Source organism: Melopsittacus undulatus, chromosome Z (genome assembly GCF_012275295.1).
Source record: "Melopsittacus undulatus isolate bMelUnd1 chromosome Z, bMelUnd1.mat.Z, whole genome shotgun sequence".
In the NCBI taxonomy this organism is placed as follows: Eukaryota; Metazoa; Chordata; class Aves; order Psittaciformes; family Psittaculidae; genus Melopsittacus; species Melopsittacus undulatus.
Genome location: NC_047557.1, coordinates 84,740,903 through 84,760,845, shown reverse-complemented (window position 1 = coordinate 84,760,845; position 19,943 = coordinate 84,740,903). Strand labels below are relative to the sequence as shown.

Here is a 19,943-nt window from a genome sequence, read left to right as displayed (position 1 = left end):
GACACTTCTCCCAACAGCAGGAAGCCTGCCTGAGCTATTTTAGGAGTGGAGAATTTTGGACAGACGATGCCGACCACAGACTCTATTTTAGTTGACTGTCCACTGGCAGGGTGCATTTGTTCAAAGAGCTGTCTGAGCTTAGAATAGTGTGATGATGATGGGAACTGTTCTTCGAAACCCCATCACCTGCTGCCCTGCACCAGTGCTCTGAGCACTGCTGGTTGACGCAGCAGATCCAGAGTGATGGGGTGCCTCTCCCAGTGGGAAAGCAGCGCTTTTTACTCAGCTTCTGCCTGCATACCAGGGCCAATGACTGTGCAGGGGGATAACAGCTCCAGCATGGAATGAGAATATTTGATCTCCAGAGCACAGCATGAGGCAGTTTTTCCCTTCCCAAGAGAACTACTGAAGAAGCAAACATTATTATGGATGTTGCAGATGAGAAAATGAGAAATGAGGACAGGGGAGGAGGATGTATTGTTTAAATGGAAATGTTTTATCCCGTGTCATTTCCTATCAGTGCATCTAGAATTCAAACTCCTGATTTGATTAATATCGTGAAAAATCACCACTCAACATGTCTTCACAAATAAGCTGGTAACTGCAGCGGAGTTTCCTCAGGCATGGGGACCCCACGGAGGCAGCCTGGTGCCCTCTCGTGTTGCTCCGTGGCTAAGGCGGCCATCTCAGTGCCGTGAACGTTTGCTCAGAGTAAACTAGCTCTTTGCTTGCAGGTTTTCCGGAGGTGAAAGATAAAGCAAAGTGACATCTTTGTGCTACCGTAGGGTTTTTCTAATAACTAATTATTAAAACAATACAGTGGAAGTTTCAAGAGGAATTCTCCATACTCATATACAAAAATGGGTATCAATCAACTTTGTCTTGTGTTTTAACTGAGATGGTTTCATCTCCTTATCAAAAAGAGTTCTAGCATAGGGACACGAATGGGAGGTCACCATTTAGGTACTCTCACAAAAGCTGAATCAAGTAGAAATTACCTTTTCCATTGATGATGTTCTTACACAACCTTTCCCATGGTCCTTCCAGTTTTCACCAACATGTACCCTTATACTCCACACATTGGTGTGAGTGAAGTCTCAGAGGAACTTATTCTGAACCTTCTATATAGAGAGACGGTCTTACATAACTGGAGACTATTAAACCCTTAGGGTTCACACAGTGCTGAATTAAGGCTTGGGTTTTTTAATCCACACTGCATAGAATCACCTTTGAAAACCTAATCTAAGGTGTGTAAGGACAGACACTTCGTTAGATGTCTAAAACACAATAAAACCACTAACAGGTTACTTGGGTCAAGTAACTGATGGCACTGAAATGCTTTTGTGAGGTGCAGTTAGGTCAACCTTATGTATAACATTTCCTAAATAACTATGCATTTCTCAGCATGTGTATATTAGAGGTTTACAATTGGTAAAAGAAAGTTAATATTACAGAGTCATACCTACAAAAGTCTGAGGTATAAAATTTTTTATAAACTTTATTACACCTGTAGACAAATGCTTGCAAATACGTAACTATCATGGTTGCTGTTCACTTGTGTACCACTACTACTCAGCCCTCTGAAGATGTGAAAATGATCCCTCTACAAATAGCACATTACTTACAAATAAACAAGCTTTATTCTTTTTATTGGTTTTAAAGCGTGAGTGAAAAGAATTCTGGGTTTCAAAAACAACAAAGCAAAGCCCGTGTTACAAAAATGTAATGCAAAATATGCAGCCAAGAGCGCACCCTAGAGTTGCTTTCTGGCTGGTGTCTTACAGGGATCCTGCAGGCACTAATGCCATCTCACTCCCATCAGGAAGGTCCCGTTTCAAAGAGAACAAGCTTACTCTTTAACTATAAAACTGATAAAAAGCATTTTTTTATTATGTTATTCAAGAAAGATGCCTGGATAGCTTCCCGGATTTCTGTCTCGTAGACAAATAACTCATGCTTTTATCAGGGAAACAACTAATACTACAAGAAGATTGACACAACTAGTATACACCAACTAACAAGAGCACACAAGTCAGAGAAATGTGTGAATCTCTGCCTTTCTTTCCTTGCTATTAACACATCCCGTGGAGCTTAGCTCACCCCTGCCCCTTGTATGAGATTACAGATTTCGCAGACAGCCCAAGATCTTGAGGTGTTCCACCTTGCAAGCATTTCATAGTCTACAGGCACAGACTTCCACCTGGCATATGGCAGTACCTCTAGAGCCAGGAGCCTTCCCACAGTTGTGCACAGCACCAACCTGCTTGGAAGCCTAAGCTGGTGCCTCCACTGTGCAGTCACTGCACCATTTGGTGAACACCAACAGGGCTCCACCACCCTCCCCTCACAAGAGGACCCACTGCAGGCAGATCAGCGCAGTGCCGCAGTGCAAGGAAGAACAGACAGTATTCTCCCAGGGAGCTGGCACAGCATGCGCAATGGAAGATAGGGTCAAAGTGTATGCAACATTTTATTGAAAAAATACCAATGTTCTGTACATAAAGTACAACTTAATGGGCTCAATAAACTCTTTGGAGACTTACTAGTTAATACAGGTCTTCTTTTCTTCTTTTTCATCTAAGGGCATAAAACAAATGATGAAGCTGCAGATCCCCTGTGCTTGTGCAAGTGCAAGCACAATCCTCCTACTGTGCGTGCAGCAAAGAGCCTGGCTCTAAACATGGGACTCCAGCATGCTCAATGTACTTTGATGGATGGTCTGCAAGAAATTTAAAGCATGGAAGAAGTGCACAGGACTGGTCCTTCAATCCACTACCAATTCAAAATCTATTGTGAGATCTCTGCTATTCTAAACAGTCTGCATCTGCTTATCCAATATTTCTGACAAATAAATACAAAAATAAATTAGGGCTCTGGCTTCACAGAACCTCAAGTCTCAGAAGCAACAGTTTGTAGCAAGCTACATACATAATTCCAACTATATCAACATAATTTATTTAAATCTCTATCAATAAATGTAATAAAAGTATAAATTCTTATCCAATACTGAGAGTTTAGTTCTGGAAATAAACCCAGAAAAACAAAGCTTTTTCAGTCCCCTCTTACAATTTACTGTGCTCTTAGAAAATGCTTTATAGCTGGACTTCAGCAGAAACTAGCTGCTACGTAATGTAATTCTAGCTCCCAAACCTAATATAAAAAGCTTTTAAAATCTTTTTACAGTAACTGGCTTTCAAGTCCTAACTTTACATACAGTTACTAAAAATACTGCACTTAGCAGTGCTGATTAAAAATAAAAATAGGTTTAGTGTTAAAACTACATGCACAAATGCTGGAGTACCAAAGCAGAAACTTAATAATGTGGCAGCTTCACAATTAACTTAAGTTGCTAATTGGATGGTATAACAAGACGACTGCAATCCCCAAAGATATGTTGCAAATGGAAAGACAATGGACAGGACTGGATGAGGAGAAACTTAGGTGAAAAGACCTTTTTTTTCTTCTCCATTTTAAACTGGAATGTCCGTTATCACCAAAATGGTAAATGTAGACCAACATCAGAAGCTTCTACTAAATCAGGAGTAAATTGTGATGACTTCTCTGCCACCACCTCTCACAAGCAGTACTCTCTCAAGACCCTCTGTCAAGACTTCAAGGAACTCCATGTCTGTTTCAGGGAAGTCAAGGACAACAGGAATATCAAACCCCAAAACACAGAGTTGTTAGTCTATTGGGTTTCTGTGGGAAGGTCTCGGCAGCAGGTAGGCTGCAGGGGCATCCTCTGGAAGACAAGACCAGGGGCTGCCTCACGTTGCACAAAGCCAGTTTCAAATATCTCCAAAAAAAACCTGCCACCGCCCAAAACTGCAGCAAGCAGCAACTTGGGCTGCCACACTCCCTCCCAGCCACATTCCATGAACATGGAGCGTTCTTCAGTCACAGTGGCTCAGCCTCCACAGGGAAGTGTGAAGCAATAAACATCCTCACCCATAATCTTAAGGTAGAAATCTCTCCTGCACTACAGCATCTCCAGTTAAACCTCCCTTATGCTAAAAGGAGTATTTTTACCTTTACTTTAGCCAGCACACTGTTGTGAAAGAGCATTACTACTTCAACCTAGGTTTAGGAGAAACCAATCACTTAGCCTGTGATTCGTGACACATATTTTTGGCACAGGCCAGTGAAAGCCTCACTAATTTAACAGTGCAAACCAAGGCTGAAAAAGAGCTGTGGACAGAGAACTGCAATGCCAGCCAGCTCACTAGATCACAACCCTCAGCTCTCAGGGCATAGTGCAAGTATCCCTCTATATGCTGAAACACTCTAGGTTTGAATTTTAATCTTACCAGAGCATTGCACTTGGAGCTAAGCTCCCAAATTCTGATGCATGAGATGTGCCTGCAATGCACCCTGTCCTTCAGGACTTCTGTTCGCTTGGATTCAGACATCACTGCCCAAAGTGCTAGCTGCTGTGAATGCACCTTAGACATCTGCTACATCTGCTACTGAAAACTAAATTAAACAGATTTAATTTAATAAATAAATTAAGTAAGAGTATAGACAAGAATGAATTTAAAGGGATGAGGCTTCCAGAGCAACCAGTAGCAACTTTTACTTTAGCAGTTACTACATAACTCTGTCAAGAAGCCAGTACCCTTTGCTGAATGGACACTTTGTTACACATTACAGCTGACAGCATGTGTGGCAAAATGAATTCAAAGAAAGATCTGTTGTGGCCCAGGATCTGTTGTTGCCTGAAAGGATACAGTTTTCATCACCATCAGTATTCTTTGGAGGACCAGGCATGTTGAGAAGAACAAGTCTGGCATCGTGGGATCTATTAACAATAACTTCATTCAGCTTCACTGCTGTGTGCATTCTTCGGACATTAGACTGGTTCCTGTGGAAGAAGCACATTCAGACTTACTGTTAGAAATGTGCCTCTGAAAACAGAAATATTAAAGAGGCCCCTACAAGCATACCTACAATCTCTTAAATACCCCATTATATGTTGACACACATTAAATATTTTCAAATTTAATTATTAATGTACAAAAGAGATTTTACAGCATTCTTCAGGTACAGGTGGTCAATAGATTGTAAGGTCTCTGGATCAAGTCTCCAGTTTATTGCCCTTCAAGAAGCATAACTTACAAAGGTGATGTAAGTCCTGCGTAAGAAGTTAAAACACATTTGCACACAGGGACATGCTCTTTGACCATGGACACTTGTGATTCCAGAGCCTTCCCTTCAGGCATCCCTCCCCTGATCCCTCAACTCCCCCAGCAGCACAGACCATGCACCTCTCTGGACTCAGTACCAAAACACTCAAGAGATCCATCAGAACCAAGCAGACCAACACCACTGTGCTCAGCCCACATTTCCCACATGGGCACTAGTTTTTTTGTGTTGAACAGCAGGTGACAACTCCAGAGAAAACTTGATTTCCTACAGATCCACAGAATTGAACACAACCTACAAAGAGCTGGGTGTATGCCTCCTGGCAGGGCCCTCTTGGTGTCTAGTAATGGTTTTAACCTTTCCTCCAGCTGGACACTAATCAGCCTCTCTGCCTGGCTATTTACAACAAACACTGATGACCTGAGTAGCTTTAAAATCTCAATCATGCTTTCAAATTTGAGTAGCCACTTGGTTCAAAAGTTATAGGAGAGAAGGGAATAGGTGCAGCATGACCTCAAAAGCTCCTTAAGAATCCAGGCTAGGAGAGGCAACAGGATTTATTCAGAAGATATTATCACAAAATAACACCCATTCATGCAGGAACAGAAGTGGAAAGTATCTTTCAGAGATTTTGAGCCAGGGAATGTTTCCTTCCTCCAGGAAATCAACCATTATTTTGGTAAGGTAAAAGGAAAAACTATACAGAAATAGATTCATCAAAGGGAGAATATACTTGTTTGTTCGGGTTTGTTTTTCTTAATATATTAAAAACAATATTAGTAGAAACTAATCAAATATAAATCTATAGGCTTTGTTAATGCAGCTTTATGAAAGATTTTAGCTATTTTTCTGAACATTTAGGTTTGCAAACAAGTATTTATACAGACAGAAAATAGAAGATGCAATGGTAAGAATAACCCTAACAGCACAATTTACCCACTGTTAATTGCTTCTCCATTATTTCATGTTCTTATTTAATTTAGGGCATGGACATTCTCTGTCTTTACATCAGCTTCAGAAAGCAAGGGACAACACAGAGGATGGATTATGTTTACAGGAAGTGAGGAAGAAACCAGCACCAAAAGCAATGTGCTGTCATTTACTACCTATAGTTTTGGAAAAGGAATTGAAAACTAAAGGTTTGGTATTCCCTAAAGTGACATTTATAATTGTTATCTCCAATCCCCCCAGCAATTTGAAAGTGTAGGCTATATGAAAGGGTTTTCTTAGTGCCCAGAAACTGTCAGAAATAACATCACAGCAATATTGTGAAACATGAGCTTCTCTAAATGAGTAATGTTTCCCACCTCTTGTGTCAATACTCTGCTTAACAAAACAGGTTGAGACTTGTAATTGTTTTGTACCCTGACTTAGTTCCTGTCAGGACAGCTCCTGCAGTTATGTGCTATTTATGATACTCGGCTTAAGTGACTAATTCTGCTCTCTTTAAAACACTGGTAAGACTGCTCAGCTCTAACTCCTTTTCTTTCCTTCCATATAGTTTTCCTACTTTTAGTTGAGAAAATGAAGTCTTCCCTCTCAACCATCTTAATGTATTTCTAAGTTAAATAACAAACTTACAAGTTTTCCCACTCTCTGAAAGCATGGAAGAGGAAAAAGTACAGGTAGTTAACACCAAATTCAGCAGAATTTCTACAGTATGATTCAGCCTAAAACAGACTAGAATTCTCACTGATTATCAGGAAGAAAAATCTGGAACTTTACTGAGATTGCAAAACTGACTGTGTGAACTCTTCCTGTAAGATGTGGTACACTGAAGAGGTCAAGGAGTTTCACACATTTTTATGCAGAGCCAAAACACACCTTTCCTTCCAGCTCTTCATAGGACATACACAGCTACAGCTGTTGTTACATGTCAGTAATCCTTCAAACAGCAAGTCTGTCTTGGAGGGTTGTGCCACATACATACTCTGTTCATAGTCATTCATCACCATCTCCACAGCTGCTTCCCTGCTCTGTTAAACACCTGCACTATGCATTAGATACTGAAATTATCAGTCTAATTTTTTAATTCTGATTAGATCAGTGAAAGTAGCAGTCTGGTATTAAAATGTGTGTTTTGCTGAGGTATGTGGGAGACAGTAGGAAAGTTACAATAGAATTTGAGTATACCAAGCAAAATATTGAGGGATGTGTAACACATTTAATTGGTTAGAGACTTCTCAGGAGGCTGTCTTCAGTAGCTGGGTGTCAATGTTTATTGTGCAAGTCTAAACCAAGGACTGGGAGACAAAGATAGTAAAAGCACGGCACAGCAGGAGTTTCAGGAGATACAAGCTGTTGACTTAGACAAGACTCACGGCTTAATACTGATGAGATCTCGAAAGCTTCCCACAGCACTGCCTCGGTTCCGCTTCTCAGCGTCACACTTCTCTTTTGTCCAGGTCATCTGAATGTTCTCAGGAACTGGCTCTGTCTCATCTTCTTCATCTGAGTAGAGGCTTTCCAGACGCGCCACTAAATGTCTGTCCTTTACCAGCTGAGCCTAGAGGACACATGAATGTCAGCAGAAACTGAGAGACTTTATTTTACTTTCCCTAGTTCTGATACCAGGCATCTGCTCTAGCCAGTGATCTTGCACACCAAACTGACTTTTGGCAGTTTTGATGGGTATGAGCCATGCAGAATTGGGACCAACAGAGGCCTGTAGCTATGCAAGAAAGAGAAACAGTCTAGCTCACATCATGACATGGTCTAATACAACAGAGAAGTCTGACTCAAGACCTATAACAAAAAAGTTGGACAAACACATGCAGAAATATAAGATCACCTGAACCTGTCATCTCCACGTGTCCTGTCAGTCCAAACTAGAATAAAATCTTCCATAGGAAAACAGGATATGCTATAAATTGAGACAAACCCCAGACATCGCATATAAAGCAACAGGGTCAAGAAGCAGTTGAGACTTGCATCTTCAAGTCATCAAGTGTCATTTACATTGCAAAGGGGAACACATATTCTTTCTGTAGTGTATATGCTGCCACTGTTTTGCCTCCAAACAAATAATTTTTATCACAGTTTTGCAAGTCCAGCCAGACTATTCAACAACTATAAGCAATTTAAGGGAAAAAAAAAGCTACAGTAAAAGTATTTCCTTATACCTTTAGAACATAGGAGTTAAAATTAAGCAGCAGCTATATAAAACACTACTAGGAAGGCACTTTGTGTCATCCACCTCATCAGTTCATAGCGATAAACTACAAATGACATACCTCCCTTTCCCTCTCTGTTTTTGTCAGCCTCATTTGCCTCAGCATCTGAGATCTCTGTTCCATCATAAGAGTTCTCTCATAAGTGTATGCTGAGATATCACTATTGTGCTGCAGAAATAAGAAAAAAACAGTGCTTGTAAACAAGTCAGAACCAAGTACCACTATTTGCATCATTAAGGGAAAACCAGGCTCAAATTCCTTACCATTTCTACCACCTCTACCTCTGCCTCTATTCGGAGTTGGTAGAGGAAAGTAGCCAAGTCCTTCTTCATCTGGATGCTGTTATCATCCATCTGAGCTACAGTAAAAATCCTCATTTTGCATTTTCTCCAAACCTGGTGAGGGAACACAAACTCTTGTATTTGAACCAGTATTTTGCTCTAAGAGACAGAAACTCACCAATACATCCACTCTCATTTATCAATACAGTCTCTACCACTGGACCTGGTTCCTTTAACACTCAGAGAAATAGCTGGGTGACATTCTTTGGCTAGCTCCTTACTTTGTGCTGTTTGAGAAGAAAAGGAAGCAACATCAACATGCCTCCATCGTGCACAATCCACCACACATCAATGTTGCCTTCATTGTAACGCTCATGGTTGCTGGGGTAGAAAGACACATTTTTGGGAACTAACAGAGCCAGATGAGCTGCAGTCGTGCAGCGAACAGTACCTGCCCAACAGAGGAAGGACAGACAGTTACTTCAAATTCTGCAACAGTGATCTATGGTCCTAAACAAACAAACCAGTTACTAAGTAAATGTCATCAAACCTTAAAAGTCATTGCTTACATAAAGTATGTACAGCAAGGCTTACAGAGACAGGTCAGACCAAAGGACAAAGCCCAGATAAAGCAGACTTACAGGAACCAAGCCCTGTTTCCTGTTTGAAAGAAAAGCAGCAATCTCCAAAGCTAAGGATGAGGAGAAAGCATCTGCTCTTTTCTAATCTGTGTTAAGGAACTGGACCACAAAGGAAGGAGAGAGGTACAGGCAAGGAAAGTGTTGGCTGCAGTAGTGAAGAGAGATGGACAAGTTACGACCAGGGAAAAGATGGATTATCTGAGAAAGAAATTATAGTTTGCCATTAAAACGGCATCTCTAAAGTCTTTAACTTTTTAACCGTTCATTAGGCAGATGAATTTTAGCTGCTAGATTAATCTTTGAGGATTTTTCATAAGTCTTTTATACCCAAGAAGTGGTATTCCAAACAGAACAGTTTTGTGAGAAATTATTACTTCACAATCAATACTGAAAAAAAAAACACAAGAAAAACAAAACCAATTTCACACGGATTCTGTTAAAACCCTCTTTGTGTGTCAGGTGTGTAATAAACATCTCTCTTCACACTATTCGATCACACAGAACCTGCAAAGCTCACCTATAAATGTCTTCCATGACCTTGGATCTTCACTTTGTCTCCAGCCATATGGCCATCCCAAAACAACAGTGTTATGTTTCATGCCACCTAGTCCACAGGACTGGATCAAGTGAGCAATTCCTTCCCGAACTTTATTTGCTACAACTACCTGACAAAAACCTTTCACCTTCTCAATGTCCATCATATTCTTAATAGTCTGAAAGACAAGGAAAAGCCTCACAATCAAAAGGAACATTTTGTGTTTCTCTGCCATGTGATTACAGTGTAAATTCCTGGTTCACACATCCACCGGTAAAACACATTTCAAAGCAAAGTTCTGCTCAAGTCCTCTCCTTAATAGAAGAGAAAATACCCACTAATTGTGTATAATACTTGCTTAAAACACACACAGCTCCCTTCCAAACATAATTATTTCTAACAGATTAAGATACAGGTTTCTTCGTTCTCTTATTCATAGTAGTAGTTAGTGATATCTGTGTTACTATCTCACTTTCCATTTTCTAATCCTAAAACACCTTTTAAACCCAAGGTTAACTAACTTCATTTGGATTTCCAGTTTCAGATTCCTATGTCACATGCTGTTATTATATTCAATTTACAAATATAAGTGCCAAACCTATCAGGATTACCACACCCTCTAGTTTACACAAACTTGGTCAACACATAGGCTTATGAATTAGTTTTCCCCTTATAACAGTTTTCCTGTATAAAAAGCCTTTAGGGAACAGCAATGTGCTGATACTACATAAACAGGGCTATGATATCACATTTGCACAGCAAGGAATATTAAACTATTTATTAATATATTTCCAGGACCATCCCCTAATGCTTTCTTTAAGAAATTTATTACCATGCTGGAAGAGACACAGCACATTTGCTAAGTGTGTAATAACTGACAGTTACTGAAATGTTTTTTGGTATGTTCGGAAACCTAATCAGTCCCTCTCCCCCCACTGATCAGCATACCTAAATGTCCACACTCAGTATTTCTTATCAATGAATAAAATTTTATGCAGTAAGGCTGTTTATACAAGTTGTAAAAATTGATCATTTATATTCCCAAAGTCACAACCAGCAGCCAAAGCACGTTAGCTAGCCCATTCCTGAACTGCCATTGTACTACTCCACTAGTCCTGTATTGCCTGAGATACACTTTTTTCCATGTACGATTACATTGAAACCTTTAAGTTATCTGCCCACTCACCCCTTTTTGCTTTAAGAATTTAAGACACTGACCTGTTCAGCAGCTTGAGCTTCTCCGTAAGTTTCCAAGAAATTCCCTTGGATCACCGACCCTATGATAGTCAAACCTTTACCAGCTTTCAGCTGGGATGCAAATGTTAACAATCTAGGGTATTTTACATGCAAATCTTCATCAAGTTTCAGAAGCACCAGCAGCTGAGGCCTGGAGAAAAAAAAAAAAAAGGAATTTATTTTTCACTAAGTCTTTAACAAAACCTTCTAAAACAACTCCCTCTCTCATAGTCATAGAATAGTTAGGGTTGAAAATTACTTTAAGATCATCTAGTTCCAACCCCCCTGCCATGGGCAGGGACACCTCACACTAAACCATATCACCCAAGGCTTTGTCCAACCTGGCCTTGAACACTGCCAGGGATGGAGCATTCACAACCTCCCTGGGCAACCTATTCCAGTGCCTCACCACCCTAATGGTAAAGAATTTCTTCCTTATATCCAATCTAAACTTCCCCTGTTTAAGCTCTAACCCATTACCCCTTGTCCTGTTACTACAGTCCCTAATGGAAAGTCCATCCCCAGCATCCCTATGGCCCTTCTTCAGATACTGGAAGGCTGCTACAAGGTCTCCATGCAGCCTTCTCTTCTTCATGCCTTTACCCTTTAACTGTACTTAAGTATTAACTCTGAAACAGCACATTCTTCCTATATATCACACACCAGAGGGGTTTTATTTAGTATTTTATTTCTCTTGATCCAAAGCAGATCAGGAGCATTGAGGGAATTCTTTTGCTGCATTGTTTTGACAGTCATAGAATCATAGAATAGTTAGGGTTGGAAAGGACCTTAAGATCATCTAGTTCCAACCCCCCTCCCTGGTGGGCAGGGGCACCTCACACTAAACCATATCACCCAAGGCTTCATCCAACCTGGCCTTGAACACTGCCGGGGATGGAGCATTCACAACTTCCCTGGGCAATCCATTCCAGTACCTCACCACCCTAACAGTAAAGAATTTCTTCCTTATATCCAATCTAAACCTCTGCTGTTTAAGTTTCAACCTGTTACCCCTTGTGCTATCATAAAACTCATTCATGTAGTTAAGAGGCTTACATTAGTGTTTTATTTAAGTGGCTGATTTTCAAGGCTCTTTTAAGTACTACTGGAGCATACATTGCAGGCCTGTGCTTCCACAGCTATATGGACCCTTGTGCCAACCAACTGGGAATCATGAGTATTTTCATTTAAATATAGAACTCACTTGCCTTCTGTCCATTAAGGTGCCGCTACACATCAATTAAGTTATTGTCCGTCTTAAGCTAAGGTTGAGCAACTATAAAAATATTTATAAAACTCTCTTTGGTAGATTCCTAGTCTCTTGCTCAGAGCCTAAGAGTTGTATGATGTATAACCAAGAGGAAGGTGTTTGGCCCTCTGATCTACACGCAAAGCCACAGGGAAAAATGTTGACCACTGTTCTGACTTTTAATCGTAGATTTATAGCAGTGACTTCTCTGTGTCCACAGTGTGAATTACCATGGGCATCTGGACCTCTGTACCCTGAGACCGTCAGAGTTTCCCCAAGTTCCACTTCTGATGTCACTAGTTCAGAGTCCAATTAAAGAAACGAAAGGTCTGCCAACACAGGGGCTGCACAGTTGAGCCTGGGCAGTGACAGAGCAGCCTACCGCAGGCTCGACTTTTTGTTTTCAAATATTCTGAGCATTTCAATTCATTCACACAGACCAAAAGCATCTTGGTTGGAGTCCCGTTTAATTCCCAAAGTGTACGTGAGTAATCATGACAGTGGATGTTAGTAAACCAAAACAAGTACCTCCAGTTCTTTGTGTGTGGAGGGCCCTCCTCTAGTCTGAGTAAGGCGTATCTTGCTGCACTGAGTGAAAGACCCCGGATCCCATCACCCCATTCCTTCTCTGCCCTGGGAAGAACACACAGTTTAGCCAACATACAGTTTCATGAGTGGTTAAGTACACAATTACAGTCATAGCACAGAGAAATCATTACCTTCTAATAAGATTAAAAGCATGCATCACACACATATTTATCATTTGTACATGTATGTCCATGATACAACATATCACCTGAAAAAATTCAAATCTTTAAGTCAAATGTGCTTTATTTGGAAGCAACACTCCACTACAGATAAGGCTTTCCAAGCATATATATACATTAGGCATGTCAATACCTGACTGCTAAAGTTACATTACACAGCCATACACTAGAGCCTGAGTCCATCAGATATTAACTACCTCAGGCAAAATAATCTGCAGATTCAGCTTTTCTAGGACTGTTGTAGACAGATCTTTGCACCAGATCAACTGGAGTAAGATGGCTGCCTTCAGCTGTTCTGGGCCTGGTTTACATGTGACAGACAGAAGAAGGATAGATCCCAACCAAGCTTCTGCTTCCTGTGACTCTCAAGTGTCACCAAACATCTTTAAGGGCTTTTTTTTAGCTGACATAGTAAAACAATGAAAAAAAAAAGAAAAGAAAAAAAAAACCCCTGAAAGTTGTATCTCTGGAGAAATCCTCCTCCAAATGTAAAAGCCAGAGATAATTCATTAAAAAGTTGACCCAGACTCCTTCTTGCCCTTTTCTATCCAGTCAATACTTACCCTTGGTATTCAATGTACTTGTAAATCATGCCTGCAATAAGCATAGCTACCAAAGCGTAATACCAAGAGGAAATGAACATCAGTGCTAGGCAAATACTCATGCCTAAAAATGAGAGTGCCCTAAAACAAAAGACAAAGATGCCAGTAAGAAGCAGTGTAGAAAAGCTTAAGAACAAGTCAATTATTCCCTTGCTTTTTATTTTAAATTGTCTGTTCTGAATCAGCAGTGGAAGTAAAGCTTCTAATGAGTCTCCCTAGTCCCCAATAGTTTTAAGTGTCTTGTTGAAACTAAACTCTTATGCCATTAAATACCTTGGTCTGGTCCACTACAAATGAATCTAGAGTACATCTACTCTTTTCTAGAGCTGATATCTAAAACAATAAAAGATGCCCACAACCCTCATGAAGAAGGTTCTTCTGAAAACTCCACTCCAGCTTACCGACCAGGCACTGAGTGTGCTGTGCCAACTTTTTGCTTACCAGTGGTAGTACTTAAATCGAGGCCGCCAGTTTGGAGTTCGAAGAAGTGTTTGTACTGCACATGCTAGATTAACAAAGAGGTAACACATCAAGAAAAACCTGCAGGAGCAAAAAATGACAAAACTTTTTAGCACGTACATTTACAGATTCTGCCACATTATTATAATCATATGAATGATTTACAGTCAAAATACAGCTGCCCTGTTATGTGTGCCTATCCCTCTGATTTTTACTAACCTGAATTATCAGTATACAGTAGGGAAAACAAGTTAGATCTATCCACAACATTAATGCTATTTTTGTTCTGCTATAAAAATTACATTTTCACGAACAAAGTAACAATATGCTAAAATGTGTTTATTCACATAATACTCCAGAGCAGAAACAAGCAGATTTATATATAAGGCCTTAAGTCAGAGAATTCACAGAAATAATAAAAGTGGAACTCAGGTTCCAGAATATGGTTCTGAAGGACAATCAAATTAGCAAAACTCATGAGTTCCACTCTTCCCCCCTTAAGCAGCAACCTGCCTGTTTCTTACATTGAGAGAATTGGAGCCACCATGTCAAGTGAAGCAATAAGGATTCCTAGCTCTGCAATCAGTGCTGTTAACAAAAGAGCCCATGTCGGTTCACCATTTGCTTTTCCATGACCAAAAACCTGATGAAACAGAAACATTAAATGTATCTTCCAAGTACTGCATATGGTTATAATGAAAAAAAGAAAATTACATTTTAGAAAACAGTAGTAATTTTCCCACATCCTTCTGATTCTAGAGCAACAAGTCACATTATTCTAAAGACTTCCTGAGCTTTGCTGAATTAGATGCTAATTTTGTTCATAAAATTATTATATATGTCTATTCAAACTCCTTTAAAAACATTCCTAGTTTTTAACAAAAGAAAACAAAGTATTAAAACAAAAAATATTGACCTTCATTTCAGTGCTGGGCAAACTAGGGAAATAAATCTGACTTCCAAGAGCATGAAGTCAAATAGCTGATTAGTTACTAGGTACAGAATAGCTCTGGTGACGGCAATGATTTTTAAACTGTACAAACCCAGAGGAAAGGAATGATGTTGTCCTTTGCTATGGCTTGCAGCAGCCGAGGAGCTCCAGTGAGGCTCTGCAAACCTGCTCCACAGGTAGAGAAGAAGGATCCTATCACAATGACCCATGGTGAGGGCCATGAAAGGGTGCCCACCACCAGGTTCCTGTTCACCGCATCACCATACCTGCAGAGAGAAACAGCAATGCATTTTGACACTTGCATTCATCTTTGGAGATCTGTTTTAAGATGTCATTTAAACATTATATATATTCTTGATTAAGAAATATAGAAAGTAGTATACAATATTAGTTACTTTTGATACACAGATAGGAAGTGTCTGCAGTTTGATTTCAACAATCTGAAAACTTTTTTTTATTATGTGTCATAAAACTCTGATCACATAATTTCCCACTTTCACTTAAAAAAATGCAGGAATTAAGACATAAGACAGAAAATCTGAAGGAGCCATGCTGGAAAATATCAAATCAAATACAAGCAGATGCCCAAAACACTGTTTACAATTTACGTGGAAATATGGTCTAGAAGGCACCTAGAAGTAGGAGGGGCCTAAAATGGGGAAGAAGACACCTTCTCTGCAAAAAAAGAAGAAAGGAGAGCAGAAAAGCAGTAAAACTTACTTATCTCTCAGGACTACTCCTTCTATGCAGGCTCCAAACAATAATACACAACTGAAGTCTTGAGTAGAGATTGTGTTAAGGAAATAGGATTTATTTAGACATGGCAGATAAAAGCAGCTGTAGGAAGTATTGTGAAAAGCTCAAAATGTGAATTTGCACTGCAACATCTCCTGGATCACCTGAACATAAAAGTGGTGAGTAAATTAATGTCTCATTGCTCATATATATACTTTCTATGTTAAAGTGATAAAGTTGTTATTCTAAATTTATTTTTTTTAAAAGTGTTAAATGTTACGATAAGAATTATAACTCCGGAATAAATATTTTGATACATAAACATCAATTTAATCTGTTAGTATAAAACAGAAACTTATTAAAGTGTCGTTCTTTTCTCCATCCTTCTCCTGTGTTTGAAAAGATTTTGGACACACAGAAAACCACTACTTTGCACTTTCTCATTTTGTGGTCTCTGAGGGCTTTCACATCACCAATAGTCTTTGAATATTGTGTTATTAATCTGCACTACTGCTGCATTGGTGAGTACACAATACCTCAGGTTTTAGATCTGGCATCACAGTAAAGCTTTTCATCTTGCAATTCTAGTTTACATGAATGGTTAATTTGTAAACTCTATCCCTGAAATGCAATTGTAAAATATAAAAGGTAAACATTGATCACACTTAAAATTTACCATGTATGCCTTCCACTGGGTGGCGTATTAACACCTACATATAGAGTTACCAACAAGAAAGAAACTTTGAACTACAAGCATTTCAACCCTAAAACTGGGGGTTTCATCTGTGATTTGTCTTAATACTGATTACAGTCATGGGAAACGCAGACTTCCTGGTATAAGGTCAGTTCCCAAAGGAACATCTGGAAAAGGCTGTGCTCCAAAGAACCTGGGACAAGCAAGCTGGGATCCCAAGTTATAGCTTGTTAAATTCTTGTGAAAAACTGGTTTGAAACAGCAGAATTTTCAGGACTCCCCATCTTGGTGAGTTGTCCTTTGGGTGGGATTTATTCAGAAAGCTCATACAAAGACGTTCTGAAGTCCTTGCTCATAATAACTGCCTTTTGTGCCCCCCACCCCGCTTTTTTTTTATTCTCCTATGTTAATAAATTGTAATATGATAAATTATATCTGGTTTACCATGACACCAACAGCTAGATGAAGATGAAAGATGTTGGCTTCATCTTTTCTCTAGCAGGAGAGAAGAGATTAAGATAGTCTTTCCTGAGCAAAGCTCCTGCAGTCCTAAACCCTGAACTTCAAGTGGGACAAAGGCTGTTCCTCCGAACACATGCTCAGCACCTAGAAATCTGGTATGAAGAATATCTTCATATTCTGCAGATTAGGTGTTCTAGCCTCAGTGACAACAGGCAGGAAACAATGAGTCATTCATTGCTTCATGGAACTCACTACTGAGCACACCACTCGTAACACCTCCAGGCATGCCAGCTGGGATGTATCTAAGAATCATGGAATAGCATTAAATCAAATCAATGTGTTAAAAATTGAGGTGGGGAGAGGTAATACAGTCTTATAAACTGATCTAAGATGATCTTGTTTCACCAACTTCAAAATAAATGCAGATATTCATGAATCTTCCTCCTGACCCTCCCCTCCAACCCACTTGGGAAACATCTAGTCTAATCTCTTAACTGCAGTTTATCTTGCCCTAAAATGTTCAAAAAAGCCTATACTCCTTAACATCACTCAAACTGAAAGGCTTTTGTTTGTTTTTTAAAGGACCTGAAATTTATATGTCTTACATTCCTCGTCTTAATGGTCCACTGCATCCTAACAAAATATATACCTGTATTCCATCAGCCTGGAAAGCCATAGATCACTGCATAGCAAAGAAAACCAATACAAAGGCAAAAGAAGAAAACAATTACACCAATGGAAACTGTGGGAATGGAGAACAGCAGGATAATAATTCTAATGCTTTCAGCTCAAGGACTGTTGTTTTTTTCTCCCCAGTGTCCAATCTGATAATTTAGCCACCTGAAGGCAGTTGACAAATGGGATACACAGTTGTTCATCTGAGTCACTCACAACGTGCCAGGACTCCAATTTTAAAAGGATACAGACTAATGATGTGGTGACAATCGCAAGAATTGTTCCAACAGGAATGGATTTCTGTGCATCTTTGAGGTCCCCTGACCTGTTTGAACCAGCCATGATACCTGAAAATACATTTTGAACATAAGATCATGGGAGAGAAGAAAGCCCACAGCCCTGTGATGCCCTCTCATCCCAGCATTCTCACCAGTCACTGAAGGGAAGAAGATGCCAACCAGCACCATGAACGAAGTAGCTATGTCTGAAAGCACGTACAGATGGAGGTTGTTCTTCTGACCTGCCACATCTACAGACGGGTGATGCGCTTTCTCTAGTATCTCTCCTTTCTCCAAGTAATTGCTCCATAAGTTGTCTTCAGTGTTATCACCACACCACAGAAAAGAAAAGCATGGTTCAGTTCGAACCTGTTCTCATTATAATGGTCTACAGCTGAGCATTACAAATGCAATTCAGTGATCAACACAAAGAAAAGATACATCAAAGAAAATTTATTTTGCATGCTTTCAAGGGAATCTGTAACAAAACCAATAAATATGTATGACTAGCCTAGAAAAGCATAAGCACTTTTTATCCTTTAATATTACTAGATGTCACATTCTTTTAGCTTCATACCTATTTTAATCCCAAGAAATACACTGAATATTTTTAATGAACCATACCCACCATAGATCAGAGAATCCAAAGCAATAGTGACCAGCTTTCTAGATATAAACAGATTTACTCCTTAGACAGTAGAAGAATTACAGAATTACATGGCTGGCCCTTGAAAACTCACCAAGTGTGCTTTAGAAACTAGACTAGTGGTTCCTGTGAAAGGGGAACCGTAGGCATTCAGCACCTGCACAAAGCAACTGTTCTCTGAAGTTCATGTCAATAATGAACACTTTCAAATGATAAATTCAGGAGCAGGAATTACATTACTGGTGTACAAGTAGTCTCATCTTTCAGGATTTAATCTTAACCTGTCTAAAACTGAGAGTCACAGCTACACAGAGTTCGGAAAAACTTTACCAACTTACACATGTTAGTCTAGCTCATAATCACAGCTTTCTGCTGAAATTATGAGAGACAGAAGGCAAATTGAATCAATTTCACAGCAGACAAGTACTGTAACTGGACAAAAGTGCCATGTACTCTTTTTAAAGATAATAAGACTAGTTTTCTTTATCGAAGATAATTTTCTTCACTATAATCACATTTCTTCTATCTCTTACTTAAACAGCAGGGAACAGAGTTCAACTCATTTCAACCACTCAGCATGCCTCCTCCTTAAGAGGGTAAAGAAACACTCTAACATACCTTTCAAAATGCCACTAGCAGCTCCTGGAATTCCTGTTATCTCTGATACATTGTTCATTAGGAAATACTCATCACAGTTCTCAGTGGTTAAGTTTGTGCTATGGCAGAACAGCTCCCAGAGCTTAGAGGCCACAGTAATGTTATCCTTCACTATGGTTTTGGCACAGACGTCAAACTGGTCTCTTGACAATGTCCTGTTGCCCAGCATGCAAATACTGGAAGGAAAGCATGGAAACCAGCATTACTACATGTACTAGGAAAATGAAATCCACTCTTCACCTAATTCTTTATTCATACTGTGGAAACCTCAAGTCTGCTAAGTACAGTAGCTTCAAAAAGATGGTGGTAGCAGGACAAAAACTGTGTAACTGTTTCCTTTAAGGGTCAGAAGTATAAAGCCACTTACCCAACTATTCTGAGAGAGGTATAAAAAGCTACATCAGCGTGATTTATTGAATTTGGTAAATTTACTTTAAACAATGAAAGGGAAAGATTAGGTCACTTACCCTCCCCTCCACACCCCACACACATACTTCCCTTCCCAATCCCTCCCCCACACCATTAAACAGAACTACTGGAGTGGAAAAGCTGTGAATAGTAGGATTCAAATTCCTAGGTATATAGAAAATCTAAAGACAGTAGAAATCACATTTTCCTAGTTTCTGTAGATTAACATTCAAATGACCTGACATTTTAGCTTCAGACATAGGAACGTACATTTCAATCACAATAAGCACAGGTTCTTCTTGTTGGAAGATATTGTTTATAATTCCTAAAATCCTCCAGTGCCTGTTATGC

The 19,943-nt window shown here is 39.6% G+C and overlaps 1 protein-coding gene across 2 annotated transcripts in view; it reads right to left on the bottom strand.

The window, feature by feature from the left end:
* Nucleotides 1–1,632: 1,632 nt before the first annotated feature.
* SLC12A4 (solute carrier family 12 member 4) overlaps nucleotides 1,633–19,943 on the bottom strand; it is a 52,577-nt gene continuing 34,266 nt past the window's right edge. For both annotated transcript variants that reach the window (XM_005152228.3, XM_005152227.3), the window contains exons 8-24: nucleotides 19,146–19,360; nucleotides 18,034–18,198; nucleotides 17,852–17,950; nucleotides 15,758–15,815; nucleotides 15,129–15,303; nucleotides 14,610–14,728; nucleotides 14,068–14,166; nucleotides 13,588–13,707; nucleotides 12,786–12,890; nucleotides 10,991–11,159; nucleotides 9,755–9,950; nucleotides 8,878–9,047; nucleotides 8,579–8,710; nucleotides 8,376–8,483; nucleotides 7,464–7,648; nucleotides 4,728–4,861; nucleotides 1,633–3,628 (exon numbers count right to left, since the gene is read on the bottom strand). In XM_005152228.3, the coding sequence (XP_005152285.1) occupies nucleotides 3,537–3,628; nucleotides 4,728–4,861; nucleotides 7,464–7,648; nucleotides 8,376–8,483; nucleotides 8,579–8,710; nucleotides 8,878–9,047; nucleotides 9,755–9,950; nucleotides 10,991–11,159; nucleotides 12,786–12,890; nucleotides 13,588–13,707; nucleotides 14,068–14,166; nucleotides 14,610–14,728; nucleotides 15,129–15,303; nucleotides 15,758–15,815; nucleotides 17,852–17,950; nucleotides 18,034–18,198; nucleotides 19,146–19,360 (2,341 nt within the window). In that variant the 3' untranslated portion in view covers nucleotides 1,633–3,536. The remainder of the gene's footprint in view (nucleotides 3,629–4,727; nucleotides 4,862–7,463; nucleotides 7,649–8,375; nucleotides 8,484–8,578; nucleotides 8,711–8,877; nucleotides 9,048–9,754; nucleotides 9,951–10,990; nucleotides 11,160–12,785; nucleotides 12,891–13,587; nucleotides 13,708–14,067; nucleotides 14,167–14,609; nucleotides 14,729–15,128; nucleotides 15,304–15,757; nucleotides 15,816–17,851; nucleotides 17,951–18,033; nucleotides 18,199–19,145; nucleotides 19,361–19,943) is intronic.